The 24,071-nt window shown below is 42.2% G+C and overlaps 1 protein-coding gene across 2 annotated transcripts in view; it reads left to right on the forward strand.

Moving 5' to 3' along the window:
* The first annotated feature begins 14,542 nt into the window (after positions 1 to 14,542).
* The window catches only part of abcc10 (ATP-binding cassette, sub-family C (CFTR/MRP), member 10), a 310,704-nt gene continuing 301,175 nt past the window's right edge, over positions 14,543 to 24,071 (forward strand). Inside the window, exons 1-3 of one of the 2 annotated variants that reach the window (XM_041187839.1) lie at positions 14,543 to 14,596; positions 17,176 to 17,368; positions 18,592 to 19,990. In XM_041187839.1, the coding sequence (XP_041043773.1) occupies positions 17,208 to 17,368; positions 18,592 to 19,990 (1,560 nt within the window). In that variant the 5' untranslated portion in view covers positions 14,543 to 14,596; positions 17,176 to 17,207. The remainder of the gene's footprint in view (positions 14,597 to 17,175; positions 17,369 to 18,591; positions 19,991 to 24,071) is intronic. The other variant, XM_041187840.1, reaches the window with a different exon arrangement.

Raw genomic sequence — 24,071 nt, forward strand, 5'->3', positions numbered from 1 at the left:
TGAAACTCCCACCCGAACAGCACTGTGGCTGTACCTACACCATGTGGACAGCAATGGTTCAAGAAGGCAGCTCACCACCACCTTCTCAAGGGCAATTAGGGATGGACAATAAATGCTGGCCTAGCCAGCGATGCTCACATCCCATAAATGATTTTTTAAAAAGCTGAACATCCACAGTGATGAGGCGTTCAACAAGCTGCTGGAAGGTCTCACCATAGTCCAGGGCAATAGTCCTGCCCCACATCCAGGCTGTGGTGTTTCCCAAGAAAGATGGACAACCCAGCCAAGGTAAAAGGACAAGGTCAGAAATAAAATGAGGAGATCTATCATTGGAGGAGCTGGAGCAGCAACATGGGAAAGACAGAATCTGTGATTCGAGGAGAATCTCCTCAGGTTTAGTCTCCTGCGTTTGGTGCTGCTCCAATGAAAATACACTGGGACGACTTTTCTTGAATTTTTTGCCCTAGTTATTGTGTTTTCAGAGGGCAAATTTCCCAGAGTGAATTTGCCTGCTGCACCATGTGTTTTGAACCCTGAACAGCACAGATATAAAAGGCGCTGTGTCTGTATAACTGGTCAACAAAGCAACAGTAAAGCTATAAAAGATGCAATGTCTATGTAACAAATCAGCAATAACAATTGCACAGATAAAAATGTACAATATCTAAATAACAGTTTACCAGTAACAACATCATAGATATGAAAGGTGCAGTGTCTAAATGCCCAGATTCCCAGTAAAATTGCTGGAGGTAAGGTACAGGAGGTGCAATGTCTAAATGACAGATCTCCCGTAGCATTGCTCGAGGTGAGACACAGGAAATACAAATCAGAAGGTTAATCTCCACTCTGTCTCCTAGCTAGAGTGGGGATTAACTATAACGTTTGCCAATAACCAATAACCATAACCACCAGTTCACCACTGACATTTACCTGGCAATGTGGAAAATTGCCCTGTTAAGTCCTGTTTATAAAAAGCAGGAGAAATCCAACCCAGTCAATTACCGCCCCATCAGACTACTCTCAATCATCAGTAAAGTGATGGAAGGTATTGTTGACGGTGATATCACGCAATACTTTCAAAGAAATATCCTCCTCATTGATGCAACGGCCATTCGACTCGTGATCACAGCTATGATCCAAACATGGACAAAACAGCTGAACTCCAGAGGTGAGGGGAGAGTGACTGACCTTTGTATCAAGACAGCATTTGACCAAGTGTCGCATTAAGGAACACTGGCAAAATTGAAGTCAATAGGAATCAAGGGGAAAAATCTCCAAAGATTGGAGTCATACATAGTAGAAAGGAAGATCGCTGTGGTTGTTGCAGGTCAACCATCACAGTCCCAGGACATTGCTGCAGGAGTTCCTCAGGATGGTGTTCTGGATCCAACCATCTTTAGCTGCTTCATCAATGAGCTTCCCTCTAACATAAAGTCAGCAGCGGTGTCACGACAGTGGATTACAACCCCTAATTACTTACAGGTATCTTGAACATTTAAGGGGGATGTGCTTTTTAAAAAGACATAAAAGCAAAGACACTGAACAAAAGATGACTGAGAATGTAAAGTAACCACTTTCTGGAAAACCCCTATATGGATTATACCTAACCGACTAGTCCAGAGAGACCATAGAATGTCGCACCCAAAAAGGTGCCAAGTCCTACTTCAGACAGAGGCACTTCAAAGGAAGAGATGAAATGCAAAATACTGAACTTTAATCTCCTGTGGTTGCAGAGACAATGGACAGTGATTGACACATCTCAGCAAAACATCCAAAATCCTCTCCTGTTGAATTATATCTCAGAATGTGGAAATGATCTGAACTGAAAGAAAACACACTCTGAGCGAAAGATATGTTCGTTTATTCCCTTCCAGGAATGCACAAGGAAAGGGGTTAAAAAGTTAGCTGCAAGTCTGATCTGTGTGTTCTAATTCTAGCGACTAGGCACCCCTTTGCAGCTTGTTGGCAAAGGCTGTCTTACTCTCTTTCTGTTGCTGGGGGGGAGGGGGGTGGGGAGGGGGTGGGGGGGGGGTGGTGTTGGTGATGGGGCCCAGTCAACAAAGGTTGATCCCATGTATACACGGATTTTCTTATGAGGAGAGGTTGAGGAGGTTGGGCCTATACTCATTGGAGCATCGAAGAATGAGAGGCGACCTTATTGAAACATGTAAGATTCTTAAGGGGCTTGACAGGGTAGATGCTGGGAGGTTGTTTCCCCTTGTGGAAGAGTCTAGGACCAGAGGGCATAATTCAGAGTAAGGGATCATCTATTTAAGACAGAGATGAGGAGGAATTTCTTCTCTCAGAAAGAAGTAAGTCTGTGAAATTGTTTACCGCAGAGGCTGTAGAAGCTGGGTCATTAATTATATTCAAGGCTGAGATAGACAGATTTTTAATCAGTAAGTGAATCGAGGGTTATGGGGAAAAGACATGAAAGTAGAGTTGAGGATTATCAGATGAGCCATGATCTCATTAAATGGTGGAGCAGACTTGATGGGCTGAATGGTCTTATGGATTTATGGCCTTCCCCCATTGAACTGAACTGGACTAGCCATATAAACATTATTGCTACCAGAACATGATGTGAAGCTGTTTGGTATCTCATTAAGAGGTCTGGAGGCTTGTATGGTTAAACATAAACCGTTTATTGGTAACCCATAATGATATACATATCCAAGGTACTTCCATGCATGGTTATTGTCTCCATGCTGGCTCCTTCCAAATTCTACTCTACACACAGTCTACCATCATGTGACTGTCTATATCATACGTAAGATTTATGGTTCTCCAGTTCCACACTAACCCTTATTCTGTTGAACAGCCTTATACTGCACTTGCCCCTGAGTCCTTTTGCAAATATATGTACGACGCAATCTTTTCTTGCTACCCCTTTGCCTCCACCCTGTCTCTGAATCTGTAAATTTGGGTGGACCGAAAGCTTGGCAATTCATCCAGATCTCATTCTGTCACATTTTGAGGAATGGTAGTCTCAGTTGCTTTGGGTTGAATTGTTGGCTTGGCATTGAAATTATACTACTCTGTGTTTCCAGTGCTAGGTTGCCTCTATTTGATTTGTTTTTGTGCTCCTTTGAGTTGCATTTCTCTCTATTGGCAACCTGTCTGCTTTGTTTGGACACTGTGGGTTTGTCCAGTTCCTTCCAGAGGGAATGTTCACTCCATTCATTCCTAGAATGACCTTGGATTTTCTTTTTCCATGGGGCCCACCACACGGTCCTACATTAATGCTAGTTCTGCCAAATACCGTTATACAACAGAGCAGGTCAGAGGCTGGGAATTCTGCAGCAAGCAACTCACTCCCTGAGTCCTCAAAGCTTGTCCATCAACTACAAAGCTCAAGTCAGGAATGTGATGGAATACAACACTCAAGAAGCTCAACATCATCCAGGACAATGCAACGTGCATGAATGGCACTCCATCCACCACCTTAAACATTCACTCTCTCCACCACTGGAGGAGCCCCTACCTACCTGACCACTGTTGAGATCCTAGAGCTGGCTGCCAATGCAGCCGAGGACAACAAGAAGACCCAATCCACCCTGCCACCTACAGCTCACCATCCGCAACAAGGAGGTGCTTAACGAGCTGCTGGGAGGACTAGGCATAGCCCAGGGCAGTGTCCTGCCAAATATCCAGACTGTGCTGCTGCCCAAGAAAGCCAGCAACCACAGCAAGGTAAAAGGACAAGATCAGAAAAAAAACAGCATATACGCACAGTGGCAGCTATGAGATGCATTGCAACAACTTGTCAAGGCTCATTAGAAAGCACCTTTGAAACACACAACCTCTAGCACCTAGAAGGATAAAAGCTGCAGATGCATGGGAACACAACCGCCTGCAAGTTCTCCTCCAATCACTCACCATCCTGACTTGGAAATATACTGCCATTCCTTCACTGTCACTGGGTCAAAATCCTGGAACTCCCTTCCTGTCAGCCCTGGGTGTAGCTACACTACATGGACTGCAGCAGTTCAAGAAGGCAGCTCACCACCACCTTCTCAAGGACAATTAGGAATTGGCAATAAATGCCGGCCTAGCCAGAGGTATCCACATTCTGTGAAAGAATACATTTTTTAAAATGCCCCTAACTTAAAATGCTTTTGTGAAATCCTGTCATGCCTTCACTTTTCCCAACCGGAACCCATTGGCATGTCTCTGGTCTGAGTTGTTTATCATTACCATCCCCCTTTTCAGAACGTCTTGTTTCACCTTGAGCTGAGGGGACTGTTTTTTATTATTGGGAGCAGAAGTAGGCCATTTGGCTCCTCGATCCTGCCATTCGATAAGATGAGATGTGGGCATCACTGGCAAGGCCAGCATTTGTTGACCATCCCTAATTGCCCTTGAGGATGTGGTAGTGAGCTGTCTTCTTAAATGCTGCAGTCCATGTGGTGTAGATACACCCGCAGTGCTGTGAGGAAGGGGGTTCCAAGATTTTGGCCCAGTGACAGTGAAGGATGATCAATGTAGTTCTAAGTCAGGATGGTGTGTGACCATGAAGTGAATTTGTAGATGGTGATGTTCCCCTGCAGCTTTTAAAACATAATCGTCTTGTGAAGTGCAGCATTCATGACAGTGTGAAGAAATGGTTCCTGACAACACCCTGAAACAGGCTCACTTTAAAGGTGCTGTAAAAGGCTAAACTTTCTTATTCACTGATGTTTGAAAGATAGTTGTCAAAGCTGCTGTTATCTCCTTTCATGACACTTAATGGGAAGAGGAGAGAAAATGAGTTATAGTTATTTTCTCTTTTGAACGACTCTGGTAAGGAGGATGACAGAATTGCCTTTGGTTCTAATGTCCTTCATGGTGAAATAGCTTGCATGACATTTGCTACTTATGTGTATTCTTGAAAAAATTACCTGATTGCTTCAGGAGAGGAGGAGAAACATTTTAAAAATAATTTAGCAGCAATAAACTTGAAAGCTATAGGTTTGGGAGATTTTACCAGAACATTTTAATACTTAGCTTCATCTGGTGTCAAAATAGTTACAGTTGTGCCTGATCCGTTAGATAGATATTAGATATTCATTATTAGCCTGACACAACATCCGCAAAATTGATGACTGTAACACTGAATGATGTAATCATTTGGTAGTACAGAACTTGATATTATTGAAGAATTAGACATGTTGTTGAAGATTTTGGTCTTGCATTCATCAGGATAGACACAAGATTGTCAAATTTCAAAGGGAGCATAAATTTATACTACATGAGAAAAGGTGCTGATTGGTTGACAGGCTGACTCTGATTGTTCAAGCTGTTGCCATGGAGAATGTACCAGGGAACTATTGTAACCCAGGCTTTGTTTAATTCAAACCAATCAATTAGCACCTGCTTTGTGTTGTAATTTGCAGCCTAATCTACACTGGGATGGTTTCCCACTTCTCATGGTGACTGAGGCCTGACTCAGGTAGGTTTCTTCAAAACTACTTTATTTACACTATATACATGGGCTACTGGGTAGTACCTCTCTCTTGCGTACAGGCTATCCCTTCTCTCTAGCAGAGTCTCTAGCGCATGGCTGCTGATGTCACTGTTACATCATGATACACAGCACTATCTCATTACCATAACTATTAACCCATTATGCTACATCTCCCTTCCCATCAAAGAATCAAGTGAACTTTTTTATAACAATTTTAGACTATTTTGTTAAACTATTCTGGTTATATTTTCAAACTTCTGTAACCTCCTTTACTGTTACAGGTTCCATCCAACTCCTAGCCCAACTCGTCTCCACCCCCACCCCACCCAGTCACTGTCATAAAGGATTCAGTGTCCCACAGTGTTGTCAGCTTTCTGAGCAGATATTTCATAACGTTCAGTGAAAATTTAACCCGGTTAAAAAGAAGGACTTGATGAGAAGGATGAACCACCCACGGCTAACAAAGGTGGTCAAGGAGATTATTGTAAGTTCTTTTGAACTTGAATTCCAATTTTGTTCATTTGAGACTTTAACCATTCAGGCAACAAGAGACAGTTTAGTGAAGTAATGCAGGGAACTTTAATAAGTTATAAGTCAATACTTATAACTTCATGCTTCCTGATTCAGCTTTGGGCGCAGGTCGGCATTCAGCCTTCTCTCTCTCTCTCTCTCTCTCTCTCCCCCCGCCACCCCTCCCCCATGCCCCGTCTCTGGCTTCTGATCTTCTGCTTTCAGCTGACAAGCAGTCCTCAGTTTTAACTTCAGCGCACATTGGCCAGTGAAAGCTCTTGCTTATTAATTGTTACCAAGCCACAACCCATAGTGCGATCAATGATGTTATTGTATTCTGATTGGCCTAAATGAGACTATTTTCTAATTTGAGTAAGGGGTGCGTGATCAGTCTATGATTGGCCACAAAGGTGATGGTCATTAATTGAATTCACTTCTCGCCAGAGTTTATTTCTGTTATTCTAATAACTTCTTCCTAGGACAAAAGGGTGTTTTATGATATCTTCCTTTGACCATTTGTTTAGGATAGGGGACGCATGCTATTATATCCTCATGAATGATACCCTGAGCTCATCGTCTCAGAACCCTTATCAATAACTGTCTTTAGAGGCCATCTGTTAGGTGATGTTTTTCTCTTTGTGGTTGTTAGTAATTGGAATGAGTTACTTTACTTTTAAAACAAAAGGATGATTTGGAAAAGTTGCTCATATCCTTAAAACTATGTAGGCCTAATACAAAAGATTGCAAAGTAATAATACTTAAAAGTTATACCGAGTGTGTATAAAATAGAAGTGCATAACAGTAATCAGTGTTTAAAATGTAAAGTGGTAAAGTCTCCTTATACATTCAATTAACATATAGTCTTGACTGATAAAAGTCTAAAAAAATTATAGTTACAAAACTAGTCACACATTGTTACAAAAGCTTGTTCTTAATGTGAAGAATACATTGTGTCAAATATAATTGCTTTCTTCCAAAACGCTACAAAGTAAAACTAGCTCATAGACATTCTCTTGCTTTTCTTCTGAAATTTTTAGATTTACAGAACTGCTTGAAGTGTCCTGTCTTTCCATATTGTAAACACTCTGCACTCCCTGCTGGGCAATTTTGCTGCTGTGCTGCTTTTTAGCACTGCAGCGGGGGTACCTCAAGATGGCTGCATTTGGGAGGGTTTCCTACCCTTATGCCTGTTTTGGTGGGATTTTGAATGGGTGCAACTGCTGCCTTTAGGCCTACCCAATAACAGACTTGCCTGAATCCTCAGTATTTTGATAGATTTTAGCCTGATTTTGCTCCAAGTGCATCCTGCCTACCATATTGAACCATTTGACTGAGGGTCAGGTTGTGTTTTGTCTGTAAAAATCTGATAGCTTTTCGTCGTGGATTCTGACAACAATGCAGTTGTGAATTAGTTAATCTTTCAATGCACCATACCTCTGACAACTGGCTAGCTCATACAGGCCTGTAAGAAACAATTCGATGAATGCCCCTGACCTTTGGGATCTCTCATTGAATAGCGCTTACTCGATTATGAGGTTCTGTTTTGGGCTGAAACAAGCATTGAACACTTTTAGAACTGTTTCAAAATCTGCAGATGTCTTTTCTACCCCATCTTAGGAGAATGTCATTGATAACAGGCCCCACTGCATAGAGGGATGAACTAACCTGGTGCTTCTGCTCTTTGGCAAGCAAACTCGATTCTGCTCAATACCTGAGGAAGTGTTTTTTCCACGTGTCCCAACCTCTCTGTGAACCTTTGAGGTTTTCAAACAGTTGCAGAAGGGACAGTGAGTGCTTGACTGGCTCTGGCATTGCTACCAACTCTCAATGTGCCTCTCACTGAAGTAGGTCTTCTGATTCTGCTTTTGAAGAAGCCTTCTTCTGATTTCTCCCTCTGGGGGTGTTCTGTCGATGGCACCAAATTGTTAGGTTGGTGTCACCACTGCTGCTGTCATATTTTGTGGTTTAACTTGTGGCCTAGTCTATATTAGGAAGGTTTCCTTCTACTCATGAGTAACTGCGGTCAGACTCAGGTGGATTTCTTCAAAACGACTTTATTTACAGTATATGCATAATAAGCTACAAGGTAAATACATCTCTCTTGTGTACACACCATTCCCTGTATCTAACAGAGTCTCTAACTTATGACTGCTGATGACAATGTTACATCATGACACACATCACTATCTCATTACCATAGCTATTAACCCATTATGCTAAGCACCCTTTCCTCATGAGGGTTAAGTTTAAATTTGCATTCTTGCATCTGTTGTGATAAGTGTAAGCTGAAAAGCTTTGATAGTATGTCTCATTTTTTCAGTCATACTGAATGATACATAAAGCTGAGCTACTGGTGTTATGATCCAGAAAAAAATAAACAATTTATGGTATGAATTTTCATGATACTATTCTGCAAAGCTTTTTTTTTGTCAGTTTTCTCCTCTTTCCATTCTGAAGGCATTAACTCTTTGCTGGGCTCTGGTTTAATAGGGAGCACTTGTTGTTTGGCAACTTGTTCAAGCAGCCACTCTTGACCTGTGAGTCCAGTCATTAGTACAAAGTCACTTTGAGCTTCAAGATGATCATGATCAAGCCCAACTTAATTTTCCTTCAATGCCACACACACATACAGTTTCTAGCTGGGGTCATGGATGGGTGATTAGGCTGGGAATTCCAACTGATTAAACTCAGCAGGTCTGACAGCACCTGTGGAGAGGAACACAGTTAACGTTTTGAGTCCATATAAATCTTCAACAGACCTAAGGAAAAATAGAAAAGAGGTGAAATATAAGCTGGTTTAAGGGGTGGTGGGACAGGTAGAGCTGGATGGAGGGTCAGTGATAGGTGGAGATAGCCAAAATATGTCATGGACAAAAGGACAAAGAGGTGTTGAAGGTGGTGATATTATCTAAGGAATGTGCTATTAGGCGACATTAAGGGTAGAAAGCAGGACGAGCAAGGTACAGATAGCCCTAGTGGGGGTGGGGTGGGGTGGGGTGGGGTGGGGGGAAGGGATCGAAATAGGCTAAAAGCTAGAGATAAAATAATGGATGGAAATACATTTAAAAATAATAGAAATAGGTGGGAAAAGATAAATCTATATATATTATTGGAAAAAAGGGGGATGGGAAAGGGGGTGGGGATGGAGGAGACAGTTCATGATCTAAAATTGTTGAACTCAATATTCAGTCCGGAAGGCTGTAAAGTGCCTAGTCGGAAGATGAGGTGCTGTTCCTCCAGTTTGTGTTGACGTGCATCACCGCACGTCATTCAGATCTTCAATTCGGTGGGTATGCACTGGAGTTGGCTGCGCGCCTGCTGAACTGTCAAAGACCTATTAAGGCCATTTAAATATAAATTAAAACACTTAACTGAGCTGCCCGTCCAACCTTAAGGTTGGTAGACAGGCTAAAAGCCCAGGCTGCCTTCACATTTATCATGAAACCTCATCCACGGGCGGGATTAGGTTTCATGAAGGTTTTTAAACTTCAATAAAAATTTTTAATAAAATTCAAATACATGTCCCAGCTCATGTGACACTGTCACATGAGGGGACATGTCTTAGAAGATTTCTTCTTTCTCTATTTAAATTTTTAAAAATTGCACTAATCTCCCTGAGACAGCTCTGTGCCTCAGGGAGATTTCTGTGCTGTTTCGCGCACTTGTGCAAAAGAGCTCAGGCCCTGACTCAGCCTACTCCCCCGGCCCGCACAGGGAGCACTCAGTGCTTCTGGATGCGCGTCACCCTGGGCAGGCCAATTAAGGCCCGCCCATGTAAAATGGCGGCATGCAGCCGATCACAGGCGGCAATTGGTTGCACGCCTGCCCGCACCCGCTCCCCCGACGGGGAAAAAAATTCTCCCCATATTGTCAGGGCAGCAGACAAAGACAAAGAAAGACTTTTGTTTAGGTAACATCTTCTATGATCTATAAATTCTATATATTCTTTATAGAACATATGATTCTATAAAGCCAATGATGTACTTTTTGAAGAGTAGTCACTGTTGTAATGTAGGAAACATGACAGCCCATTTGTGCACAGCAAGATCCCACACTGCAATGTTATAATGACTAGCTTTTGTAATGTTGATTGAGGGCTAAATATTGGTTAGGACAGCAAAGATAGTTAATGTGCTTTTCTTTAAGATAGTGCGATGGAATCTTTGGCATCCACCTGAGGGGGTATATGAAACCTCAGTTTGACATCTCCCACAGTGCAGTGCTCCCCTAGTACTGCATTGGAGTGTGAGCTTCGATCTTTGTGCTCAAAGCCTAGAATGGGACTCTTAAACCCAGGCCATCTTGACCCAGTGGTGAGAGTATTACAAACTGAGCCACAACTGGAAACCAAATGGAAGTGAAATGTTGGCAAGTGATTCAGCCTAAGACAACCCCTGATGCTTACTTAACCAGCAGTATTGGAAGAATCTTACAATGGTCCACATTGGTACCAATGACATAGGTAGAAGGAAGGATGTAGCCCTGTAGTCAGAATTTAGGGAGCAAGGTTGGAAATTAGGAAGCAGAACATCAGAAGTAGTAATGTCCAAATTACTCCTGGTACCACGGGCAAGTGAGTACAGAAATTGGAGGATAAGGTAGAATAATGTGTGGTTAGAAAGATGGTGCAGGAGGAGTACTTCAGATTCTTTGGGCATTGGGATCAGTTCTGGGGAAGATGGGACCTGTAGAGACTGGTCATGTTGCACCTAAACAGAGCTGGGACCAAGTTCCTCATGGGGTGACTTGCTAGGGCTATTGGGGAAGATTATAAACTAACTTGGCATGGATATGGGAACCAGAAGATAAGAGCAGTGAGGAATACCAAACTACACAGAATATTGGGAGAAACAGATAGTACTGGAGCAGGAAATAGTAAGGAATTAGGTGAGATCAGACTAAGGAAGAAAGTAATAAAGTCTATATTAGGGTTAGTGTGCAGTAGTGTGAATGCAAGGAGTGTGCTAAATAAGTTCCAGATGCACATAGCCACGAGGAAATATGATAACGGAGACCTGACTCAAAGAAGGGCAGCACTGGGTATTACATATTCCTGGACGCAAGGTGTCCAGGAAAGATAGGAAAGGAAGGAAAGGAGGTGGATGGCTGTTTAATTAAGGAGAGCATTGCAGTGCTGGAGAAAGGATGCCGTAGAGGAGTCAAGGACAGAATCTATTTGGCTAAAGCTAAGGAACAAAAAGGGTGCAATTCCACTGTTCTATGTGGTCCATGGGCTACCAACTAATGGGAAAGATGTAGAGGAAGAAATTTGCAAGGAAATTACGGAGAAGTGCAAGAATAATTGATGTTATAATCTTAATTATACTTTAATTGATTAATTAAGACTTTAATCATTCAAATATAAACTGGGATAGTAGTAAAGGATGGAATATAGGGGATATGGTGGTGTAGTAGTAATGTCACTGGACTAGTGATCCAGAGGCCCAGACTAATGCCCTGGGGAGGTGGATTCAAATCCCACCACAAGAACTGGTGGAATTTATATTTAATTAACAAAATCTGGAATTTTAAAAAAGCTAGTCTCAGTAATGGTGAGCATGAAACTATCATCGATTGTAATAACAACACACCTAGTTCATGAATGTCCTTTAGGGAGGGAAATCTGCTGTCCTTACCTTGCTTGACCTACATGTGACATGGCTGGCTGCTCTCTGAGATGGCCTCACAAGCCACTCATTTCAAGGGCAATTAGGGATGGCTAACAAATACTAGTCCTGTCACCAGGGTAAGAATAATTAACTGGGGGAAAGCTAACTACAACAGGGTAAGAGTGGATCTGGGCCAGATAAATTGGAGTCAAAGATTAGCAGGAAAAATTGTAATTGAACAATGGGATACCTTTAAAGAAGAAATAGTTCAGGTACAGTCAAGGTATATTCCCACAAAGGTGAAAAGTAGGGGCAATCAAATCCAGAGCTCCCTTGATGCCAAGAGATATAGGGATTAAGACAAAGAAGAAAACGTGTGCTTATGACAGATGCCAGGTGGATAATACAATTGAGAACCTGGTTGAATATAGAAGGTTTAAAGGGGAATTGAAGAAGCAAATAAGAGAAGCAAAGAGAGAGTATGAAGAGACTAGCAACTAAAAAAGGGGAATCCAAAAGTCTTCTATGGGCATATAAATAGCAAAAGGGTGGTAAAAGGAGTTAGGCTGATTAGGGACCAAAAAAAGGGATTTACGCATGGAGGCAGGGGGCATGGCTGAGGTGCTGAATGAATACTTTGCATCTGTCTTTACCAAGGATGAAAATGCTGCACAGATAATGCTTGAAAAGGAGGTAGTTCAAACCCTGAAGGATTTAAAATAGATAAAGAGGAGGTATTGAATAAATAAATACTTGAAGTTGATAAAGCATCAGAACTGGTTGTGATGCATCCTAGGAAACTGAGGGAAGCGAGAGTGGAAATTGTGGAGGCACTGGCTATAATTTTCCTGTCTTCCGTAGACTCAGGAGTGGTGCCAGAGGACTAAAGATAAGGCAACTACAAATCTGTCCATTTAACCTCAGTGGTGGGGAAACTTTTGGAAACATTAATTCAGGAAAAATTTAATAGGCATATGGGCAAATGCAGGTTAATTAAAGTCAGCATGGATTTGTTAAGAGCAAATCATGTTTGACTAACTTGCTGGAGTTTTTTGATGACTTATCATAGAGGGTTGATGAGGGCAATGCTGTTGATGTGGTATATATGGACTTCCAAAACATAACAGATACACTGCTGCACTACAGACTTTTGGGCAAAGTTAGAGCTCATGGAATAAAAGGGACAATAGCAACATGGATACAAAATTGGCTGAGTGACAGGAAACAAAGATTAATGATTATTGGATGTTTTTTGGACTGGAAGGAGGTTTATAGTCGAGTTCCCCAGGGATCAGTGTTGGGATCCCTGCTCTTCCTGACATATAAATGGCCTCGACTTTGGGGTACAGGGAATAATTTCAAAACTTGTGGCTACTACAAAATTTGGAAGTATTGCAAACTGTGAGGAAGATAATGTAGAACTTCAAGAGGTTACAGACAGGTTGGTGGAAATTTATTGCAAAGAAGTGTGAAGTGATTCATTTTGTTAGGAAGAGCGTTGAGAGACAATATAAAATAAGGGGTACAGTTCTAAAGGGGATGTAGGATTGGAGGGACCTGGGCATATATGTGCATAAATCATTGAAGGTGGCAGGACAGGTTGAGAACACAGTTAATAAAGCCAATGGTATCCTTGGTTTTATCAAATAGGAACATAGAGTATAAAAGCAAGGAAATTATGTTAAATCTGTATAAACCACTGGTTTGGCCTCAACTATAGTGTTGTGCCCAGTTCTAGGCATTACACTTCAGGAAGGATGTGAAGGCATTAGAGAGGGTGCAGAAAAGATTAATGAGAATGGTTCCAGGGATAAGGAACTTCAACTAGGTAGATGGATTGTAGAAGCTGGGACTGTTTTCTTTGGGGAATAGAAGGTTGAGAGAAGATTTTAGGAAATTATGTTAAATCTGTATAAACCACTGGTTTAGCCTCAACTATAGTGTTGTGCCCAGTTCTAGGCATTACACTTCAGGAAGGATGTGAAGGCATTAGAGAGGGTGCAGAAAAGATTAATGAGAATGGTTCCAGGGATAAGGAACTTCAACTAGGTAGATGGATTGTAGAAGCTGGGACTGTTTTCCTTGGGGAATAGAAGGTTGAGAGAAGATTTTATACGTATTCAAAATCATGAGGGATATGAACAGAATGGATCGAAAGAACCAATTTGCTTTGGCAGTAAGATGGAGAACCTGAGGGCACATATTTAAGGTAATTAGCAAAAGGAACAATGGGAGTATGAGAAAAAACTTTTTTTGGAGCTGAGGGGTTAGGATCTGGAATGTGTTTCCTGAGATTGTGGAGGAGGAAGGTTCAATCGAGAGATTTGAAAGGGAATTGTATCAATATCTGAAAAGGAAAGATGTGCAGGGCTACAGGGAAAAGGGGAGAAGCATTGCATGAATTGCTCCTGCAGTGGGCCTAAACGGACATGATGGGCCTGATGGCCTCCATCTGTGCTGCAGCCATTCTATCATTCAGCGAATCAATATATCACCTGTTATTAGTACAGATCAGGAGATTGCTTATTTATCCTCAATAAGTTTTGGCCTTGATGTTCTGATCACAATTTAAGAGGGGGGAAAATGAAGCAGCATTCTCGCGGATTTCCATCAGAAACAAGCCTGGTAATGATGCTTTCCGGAGTTGAAGAGCTTTTCGGCTCTTTCAGAGTTCTCTGATCGGTAGTATTGTAACACGGCATGAACCTTGATTAAATTAAGTGGATTAACATCAATGTTAAAATAACGATTGAAAAATGCAGGCTTTGCTGCCCAGATGCATTCACGAAGATTGGCTCCTGCGCGGAGGACCAAAGTCCTGCATCAGAGAGGGGAGGACAGGGTGAAGTGAAGTGAAGTGGAAGGGGAAGGAGAAGGAGATTTGCAGCCTCCAGGCACAAGGGAGTGCTCTCACAATGCTGCTGCTGCTGTACCACTCACTGCGAGGGACACCAACTTGGGGCCAGGAAACCTCGTTGGCGAGGGAAGGGCGGAGCTTCCTTGACTGAGCGGCTTCCAGCTGAAGCTGAACGTAAGGATTTCTGTATTTCAACAAAATCTGAAATTAAAAACAAAACAATGAGGACATCCCGACTTCTGTTTCTCTCTCCACATGTTGCCTGACCTGCTGAGTATTTCCGTGTCAGCAATGTTAAAACCGGCAAAGCGCAGGGAGGTTGAGGCTCCTTATATTGAAAACCCGGATCATTCACTAATTGTTTACGGCTGTAGAAACATTGTTTTAATTGGTTTTTTTGTTGTTATTGCCTTTTCCACTTGTCTGTTTATTTCGTGGAAGTTGCAAATCAACAACTGCAAACTAGGTCTGGAGAAATGTAGCGCAAGAATCTGGAATTTCTTCTCTCGTGTGGGAGAAACCAAACTTTCACTGTCCATTAATGATTGTGTCTTTATATTGGAGATAATCTCTGCTCATCCAGTGTGGATTGAGACCCAACCTCCAGTCACATCTTTGTGCGCAGAGACGGGGAGGCGGAATTCGCAAAATGCCTGATTTGTCCACACTTCATTACAAGTTTGTCTCTCCCACTGAGCGCGATAGGCCTGGTACTTGGTGCGTTTCCAACAGGAACAACCAAAACCAAGGCTAATTTTCGTGATAACGAACCCTAGCCATTGGTACCAATTGTAACAGCTCCTGAACTGCGCTCAACTGAGATAAAAGCAAAATTCTGCGGATGCTGGAATCTGAAATAAAAACAGAAAATGCTGGAAAAACTCAGGTCTGACAGCATCTGTGCAGAGTGAAACAGAGTTAGCATTTGAGTCTGCATGACTCTTCAGAGCTAAAGAGAAATAGAAATGTGATAAAATATATACTGTATAATTTATACTTCCCTTCCTTGACCTCTTTGTCTCCATTTCTGGTGATAGACTGTCCACCAATATTCATTACCAGCCCGCCACCTCCCACAGCTACCTTGACTGCAGCTCCTCACACTCTGCTTCCTGTAACGACACCATCCCATTCTCTCATTTCCTCCACCTCTGTCACATCTGTTCCAATGCTGCCACTTTCCAAAATTTCCTCCTTCCTTAACGGAGGTTCCCCCCACCCCCCCCCCCCAACTGTGGCTGACAGGGCCCACAGCTTTGACCCATCTTCTGTGTCTCTGTCCTCACAGGTTCCCCTCTCTGCCAGAACCATGACAGAGTCCCCTTTGTCCTCATTTTTCACCCTACCAGCTTCTGCATTCAAAGGATCATCCTCTGCCATTTCTGCCAATTCCAGCATGATGCCACCACCAAACACATCTCTCCCCCCCCCCCCCCCCCCCCCCCCCCCCACTCCCCCGCACCCCCCCCCCCCCCCCAAGTCGGTATTATGTATGGACCATTCCCTCCGGGACACCCTGGTCCACTCCTCCACCCCAACACCTCATCCCCTCCCCACGGCACCTTCTCATGTAATCACAGAAGATGCAATGCTTGCCCCTTTACCTCCTCCCTCCTCACTGTCCAAGGACCCAAATACTCCTTTCAGGTGAAGCAGCACTTCACTTGCACCTCCTTCAATTTGGCCTACTGCATTTGATGCTCCCACTCTGCTCCCTCTCTTCTACATTGGGGAGACTCAAGGCAGTCTGGGTAACCGTTTTGTGGAACACCTTCGGTCTGTCTGCAAGCATGACCCAGACCTTCCTGTTGCTTGCCATTTCAACACACCACCCTGCTCTCATGCCCACATGTCTGTCCTTGGCCTGCTGCAATGTTCCAGTGAAGCTTAACGCAAACTGGAGGAACAGCATCTCATCTTCCGATTAGGCACTTTACAGCCTTCCAGGCTTAACATCGACTTCAACAACTTCAGAATGAATTCTATCGTCATCTCTTTTATAATCCCTTTTTTAAAATTAGTTTTATTTTTTATTTATATTTTAATTTTTATTCATTTATTCATTGTTTTATCCCCTTTTTATTGCCTTTTCCCTTTTTCTATCCTTTCTCCCCAACCACTGCCCCCTCCCCCCACCCCAACCCCAAAAAGGCCATTGTTACTTGTTCAATGTTGTTCTTCCACAGAGTGTTGACCCTTGTTCTGCTATTCACACATTCTGCTTACCTTTATGCCACTGTCAGCACCTTCTTTAGTCTTTACCAGTACTATTAACACTTCCTTTGTCTTGTTTCCATGACAATTTTGTCAATCTCTTTTAGCCCCCACCTTCTGGCCTTCTATCCAGCTTCACCTGCTCTAACCCCTTAAACAGTATACATTTCATCACATTTTTACTCTTGAGCTCTGAAGAAGAGTCATATGGACTCAAAACTTTAACTCTGTTTCTCTCTCCACAGATGCTGTCAGACCTGCTGAGTTTTTCCAGCATTTTCTGTTTTTATATCTGCGCTCAACATTCTCTGGACCAAACTCACTGAATATTGGACTTTCCAATTCAGGCCACACTTGGCTGATGATTTTCTCACTGATGCATCAATAAAACATTGTATATTTTTAACGAAAATATTTATTCAAAAAATTTGCTACATTTTGAACAAAGATAATACCTTTATCAAACTTGTTGCTGTGCTTGTGCCACTTTGTAAGGCTTGTTGCCTTATCTAGCTAATGTACTGTTTCTCCTTTCCCAGTTGTACCCTGATGCTGTGGCTTCTATCCTGGTATGGCTGATTTCCTAGCTGAATTATGCGACACCGATCGTTCGAACCCATTTCCAGTGTGGGATAATGGTAGTGTTGGATATTGCTTCAATCAACTAGTCCTTAATGTGCTGCCACACACTGCTCTGGCTTTTGCCAGTGCCTGCTATCTTAACACTCCTCGGTATGTGAGTTCCGTACCTCTGCTATTATGTCAAGTTACAAACTCCCAAGTTTGAAGATTAATGTGCTGATTTGATCAGCTTGTTCATATTCAGGGGTGGGGGTGTCTGGTTCTGAAAGTATGGAGTTGTATTGTGACACAGTATGAAATTGTTTCCGGGACAGAATTAGTGCAGTCTTGAGGTGATAAGTAAGATAGACGTAGCACTGACATTCTAGGTTTTTCTCTTTGACTTTTTTTCCCTCCACTGCTCTTGAAGACTTGGGTGCAGAACAAAGACACTTTTCCTTGGGCCCTCTTTCTGTGGCCATTATTTCTGTGAAACATAGCACTGCGTTAACAGAGTATTCGCATGTGGGAGGAGTTTCACAGCTCAGTCCCATCCTTTCCTCACTTGCTGACCACACCAATGCACTTTCCAGTGAGGCAATTGTTGTTCATTAATCAGGAACAAGAACTGTAGAGGATTTCTTATGGCTATTACAACATACAGTGCATCTATTTATTAAGGGCCATGGATATAAAATTAAATACAAAAGGCAGGATGAACAGAAGAAATCTCGTCACACAGAGAGCTGTGAGGATGTGGAATTCACTTCCTGGTTTAGTAGTTGAGTCAAGAGCTATGTCAATATTTAAGATTCAATTAGATAATTGGATGAAGGAAAAAGTGAACAAATTTGAAAAGTACGAGTGAACTGTGTTGTGTGTAAATGCTGACATCACTTGTTGGGCTGAATGGCCTGTTTCCATCTTGCAACTATGATGTAAGGTTTAGATTTTAATCAGTCAAACAATTTAAAGCTAAAACTTTCCGATATATTATTCATTTTATATTTTCAAGATTTTTAAAAAAGCTGTACTCAGAGTGGTAGAATGAAAATATCACGTAGTGGATGTTAGAGTCCTGAGAAGTTCTGAAAAGTTGTGGCCTATTAAAGCAAAAAACTATCTCTAATTTGGTCCTCAATTATCAGTTTCACTAGGAAAGGCCGCAGGTTGACTGCTGGGCACAAAGAAAAAATGCTCCCTGGTAAAATCAGATTGAGCTGAAGTTATGGCTTAATTGCATTTTGGGGTAGTGTAGAGCGAGCTTAGTGGTGTCTAAATGCTGTACCATTACTGATACTGATGCCCAAAACTTTACTAAGTGTCAACATCTCTCACTTTGATCACAAAAAGAAGGTAATTCAAAATCTCCTAAATTTGACTTTTTCTTTCAGATCTCACTGGCAGACTTTCACCTGGAGTTGGGAATGCAGGATTATCATCTCTTTCATTCAGGTGGCTCTTTTCCTCATTGATGTGGTAACAATCATCTTTTTTCCGAACTTGCAAACTCTGTGGCTGGAGGTATTGGTGGATTCTGTTGCTGTGATAGCCTGGCTTGTACATGGACTGGCAGTGAGTGTGCTCAGCAAGTCTCAGTATGGACGCTCACTGGGTCCAGCAATACTGCCTTTCTTTGCAATCATTCCTGCCCCTGCATTAATTATCATTCTGGTAGCTGATTGCCAGGCTGGACAAGTCACATGTTCAGATTACCTTTCGAGCTGGCTAAGATTCATTTTGACCTGTGCAGAATTAACTTTACTTCTTGCTTATCTGATTGTGCTAGTTGCCTCCCAACCTGGAAGAGATGAAATAAGCCCTGAGCAGGAGCCATTGTTGCAAGGTGGGGCTGCAGGACCCGAAGGAGAGATTGTGGCTGAAGATGGGGCAAGCTGGGTCTCTCGCCTCTTCTACTTCTGGATGAACCCCATCTTGAAGCGTGGCTACAATTTGCAGATTACCCAGCCCAATGATGTCTACCAGCTACCTCCGAAACTTAGGACCCTTAACATTGAAGAACTTTTTCAGAAAAGCTGGCAAAAGTGTGTGTTGGAGAAGGCAGCAAGAAAGGAAAAGAAACAGCACAAACCAGAATCTGATAGCAATCGGCGCATCGACAGCAGTCAGAATACCCACAGAAATTCGTGGCGTGACCAACAGAGATCCGAGGAGACCCAGAAAGAGACCACATCTACAAACGTGGAAAAGGAAGTGCATCTTCTCTCCGTCTTGCATAAAGCCTTCGGCTATCATTATTACTGCCTTGGACTGTTAAAGTTTGGAGGCAGCATGCTGGGCTTTTCAGGGCCTCTGCTTTTAAACTTGCTGCTCTCTTTCATGGAGTCCGGCACTCAGCAAATGACCAAGGGCATCTGGTACACACTGGGCCTGTTTCTCAGCACTTTTGTGGGTGCTGTTCTTCTCAACCAATTCAACTACCGAGTCATGATGGTCGGTTTGAAGGTCCGGTCGGCAATAATATCTGCCATTTACCGCAAAGCTCTGCATGTCAACATTACCACTCTGTCCAAATTCTCTGTGGGTGAGATTGTCAACTTCATGAGCATTGACACAGACCGGATAGTGAATTTCTTTCCCAGTTTCCACGAGGTGTGGAGCTTACCCTTTCAGTTTAGTCTCACTCTCTACCTTCTGTACCAGCAGATTGGTGTGACTTTCCTTGGGGGTCTTGTGGTAGGGTTATTGCTAGTGCCATTAAACAAGGTCATCGCCACCAAAATCATGGAGAATAACAAGAAAATGCTAGGACACAAGGACTTCAGAGTCAGGGTAAGCATTAAGTAGAATGACAGAAAATTTACAACATAAGAATGAGTCATTCTGTCCAACTGCTTTATGCCAATTTTATACTTTGTACAAGCCTTTTCCAACCCACTTTCATCAAATTCTCTCAACGTTTCATTCTATTTCTTTCTCCTTTGTTTATTTAGCTTCTGTTTTTCAATGCATCTTATGCTATTTGTCTCATTATTTTATTTTGTAGTGGGTTCCACATTCTAACTATTCTCTGGCTAAACAAGTTTGTCCTGTATTCCCTATTGGATTTATTGATGACTATTCTATGTTCCCTAACTTTGGACTCTACCACAAATGGAAACATTTTCTCTACATTTACCCTATCAAACCCTTGCTTTTAAAGGCCTCTGGCCAATTCTCGGCCCTCACTTTTCTAGAGAAAAGAGATCCAAACTGTTCAGACTTTTCCCGCTATATATGCCCTCTCAGTTCTGGTATCATTCTTGAAAATCCTTTTGCAACTTCTCCAATGCCCCTAAAATCATCTTGTAATATGGAAATTGGAACTCTGCTTGTTCCTCCCAAGTATGGCCCAACCAAGGTTCCATTCAAGTTTCACAAAACCTCTTAGTTTTCAGTTCCATTCTTCTAGAAATGAACTCCAGAACTTTGCATTTTAGGCCTCATTAACTTGCGTTGCTTCTTTTAGTGATTTGTAAATCTGTACCCCGAGATCCAGTTGCTCCTCTATCCTGTTTAGAATCCTTAGAAAAGAGTAAATGACCTTCTCGTTTCATCTACCAAAATACACTACCTCACACTTATCAATGCTAAAATTAATTTGCCAATAACATGTTCTTTCTCCAAGTTCATTAACAGCTTGTGATTTTTTTGACATTCTTCCTTAGCATTAATGATGCACCCCTTACCCTCCCACCCAATTTGGTATCTTCCACAACTGTCCAGAGTGAAATTGTACTTCTGATTCCTGAGTCCAGCTCATTCAGATACACGATGAACAACAGTGGTCCCAGCATTCAACCCAATGGAACACCACTTTCCTTTTTTCGCCATTCTAAATAGCTACCCTTAAACCCCACTCTCTGACTTCTGTTTTTTAACCAGCTTGCTATCCAGGGACTTGTCCCCTGACTCTGAATATTCTGACCTTAGCCATGAGTCTGCTATCTGCTACCTTATCAGGGGTCTTTTGAAAATCTGTGTATGTTCCATATACTGCATCACCCTTAAGTTATCTTCTTCAAAATGTCACAACAACTGTAATATTAGCAACTGCTTCATGATTCATTTCTCTGCCATGTCCTCCAAAGGTGCTGACTCCTGCTGGTGTATGGTGTCACAAATAGTACACACTCTTCAGAATCACAAAATGAATAAGAATCACAGAATTGTTACAGAACAGAAGGAGGCCATTAATTTTTTTTTTATTTGCTCATGGGATGTGGGCGTCGCTGCCTAGGCCAGCATTTATTGCCCATCCCTAATTGCCCTTATTCTGAGGCATTTAAGAGTCAACCACATTGCTGTGGGTCTGGAGTCACATGTAGGCCAGACCAGGTAAGGACAACAGATTTCCTTCCCTAAAGGACGTTAATGAACCAGATGTGTCCGTGCTGGTTCTCCGAAGGAGCAACTTATCTAGTGCTATTCCCTTACATTTGCCCTGTAACCCTGCACGTTCTTCCTTTTGAGATAATAATCCAATTCCTTCTTGAATGCCTCGATTGAACCTGCCTCCACAACACTCTTGGGCGCTGCATTCCAGATCCTGACCACTAGCTGCACGAAAAAGTTTTTCCCCATGTTGTCATTGGTTCTTTTGCCAGTTATCTTAAACCTATGTCTTCTTGTTCTTGATCCTTCCACCAATGGGAACAGTTTCTCTCTATCAACTCTGTTCCGACCTCTCATGATTTTGAATACCTCTATCAAATCTCCTCTTAACCTTCTATTCTCCAAACAAATAGTCCCAATTTCTCCAATCTATCTACATAGCTGAAGTTCCTCATCCCTGGAACCTTTCCCATGAATCAGGTGGTGTGCTGTGCTGGTAGTGTCAATGGACTAGTAATCCAGAGGCCCAGCCGAATGCTCTGGAGATGTGAGTTCAAGTTCCATCTTGGCAGCTGGTGGAATTTAAATTCAATTACTAAATCTGGAATTGAAAGCTAGTCCCAGCAATGGTGACCAAGTTACTATCACCGATTGTTGTAAAAAGTCACCTAGTTCATAATGCCCTTCAGGGAAGGAAATCTGCCGTGTTTACCTGGTCTGGCTGACATGTGACTGCAGACTCGCAGAAAAGTGGTTGACTCTAAAATGTCCTCTTAAATGGCCTAGCAAGACACTCAGTTCAATGGCAATTAGGGATGGGCAATAAATGCTGGCCTTGCCATTGTTGCCTACCTCCCAATAAAGAATTAAGAAAAAAAGAACCTTTTCTGCGCTCTCCCTAATGTCTTCACGTCTTTCCAGAACTGGATGCAATATTCCAGTTGAGGCCGAATCAGTGTTCCATAGAAGTTTAATATAACCACCTTGCTTTGTATCCTATGCCCGTATTAATAAAACTGGGGATGCTGTATGCTTTGTTAACTGCGGTCTCAACCTGTCCTGCCACCTTCAATAATTTATGTACATTTCCATCTAGGCCCCTCTGCTCCTGCACCCCGTTTTTATATTGCCTCTCTGCATTCTTTCCACCAAAGTGAATCATTTCACACTTCTCTGCATTAAACTTCATCTTGTTCACCCATTCTACCAACCTATCTATGTCCTTTTGAAGTTCTATGCTATCCTCTTCACAGTTCACAATATTTCCAAGTTTTGTATTGCCTGCAAACTTTGAAATTGTTCCCTGTAGACTAAGACTGAGGTCATTAATATATATCAGAAATATAACACTGACACCTAGGGAACTCTACTATAACCCTCCCTTCAAGTCTGACAAACATTCATTAACAACTAGTCCCTGTTTCCTGTCACTGTGTCAATTTCATATCCATGTTGCTACTAACTTGAACTCTAACTTTGCTCACAAGTCTGTTGTGCCGCACTTTATCAAATGCCTTTTGGAAGCCTCTGTACACCACATCAACAGCATTGTCCTCATCAACCCTCTCTATCATCTCATCAAAAATCTCCAGGAAGTTAGGTAAACAAGATTTGCTCATAACAGATAAAAGCAAAAAACTGCGAATGCTGGAAATCCAAAACAAAAACAAAAATACCTGGAAAAACTCAGCAGTCAGACCTGCTGAGTTTTTCCAGGTATTTTTGTTTTTGTTTTGCTTTTAACAGATCTGTGCTGCCTTTCCTCAATTAACCCGCATTTGCCCAAGTGACTATTAATTTTGTCTAGAATTATCATTTCCAGAAACTTCTCAATTACTGAGATTAAACTGACTAGTCTAGTTGCTGGACTTATCTTTACATTTTTTTGAACAAGGGTGTGATGTATGCAAATCTCTGGGACCACCCCTGAGCTGAAGGCATACTGGAAAATTGTTGCTTCCACAATTTCTGCACTCACTTCCCTCATATAATCCTGTAACCTTATCAATTTTAAGTATAGGCAGCCTATACAATACCTCCTCTTTACCAATTTTAAACCTTTCAAATGTCTGAACTACCTCCTTTTGCACCATGAGCTGTGCAGCATCTTCTTCCTTGGTAAATGCGGATACAAAGTGTTCATTTTATTCCTCAGACGTACCCCTTGCCTCAATCCCTTTTTTGGTGCCTAATTGGCCCCACTGCTCCTTTTATTATTCCTCTGCTGATAGGTGACTCTTGGATTCCCTTTTATGTTAGCTGCCGGTCTCTTTTCATACGCTCTCTTTGCTTCCCTTATTTGCTTTTTTTAATTCCCCTCTGAATTTTCTATACCTAGCACAAATGAAGATCATTATGGTTGTTGAAGGTCAATCATCTCAGCTCCAGGACATCACTGCAGGTGTTCCTCAGTGGAGTGTTCTTGTCCCAACTGTCTTCAATTGATTCATCAATGACCTTCCTTCTATCATAAGGTCAGAAGTGAGGATGTTCACTGATGAATGCACAATGGTCAGCACCTTTCATGACTCCTCAGTTA

This window comes from Carcharodon carcharias, chromosome 5 (assembly GCF_017639515.1).
Source record: "Carcharodon carcharias isolate sCarCar2 chromosome 5, sCarCar2.pri, whole genome shotgun sequence".
Taxonomy (NCBI): Eukaryota; Metazoa; Chordata; class Chondrichthyes; order Lamniformes; family Lamnidae; genus Carcharodon; species Carcharodon carcharias.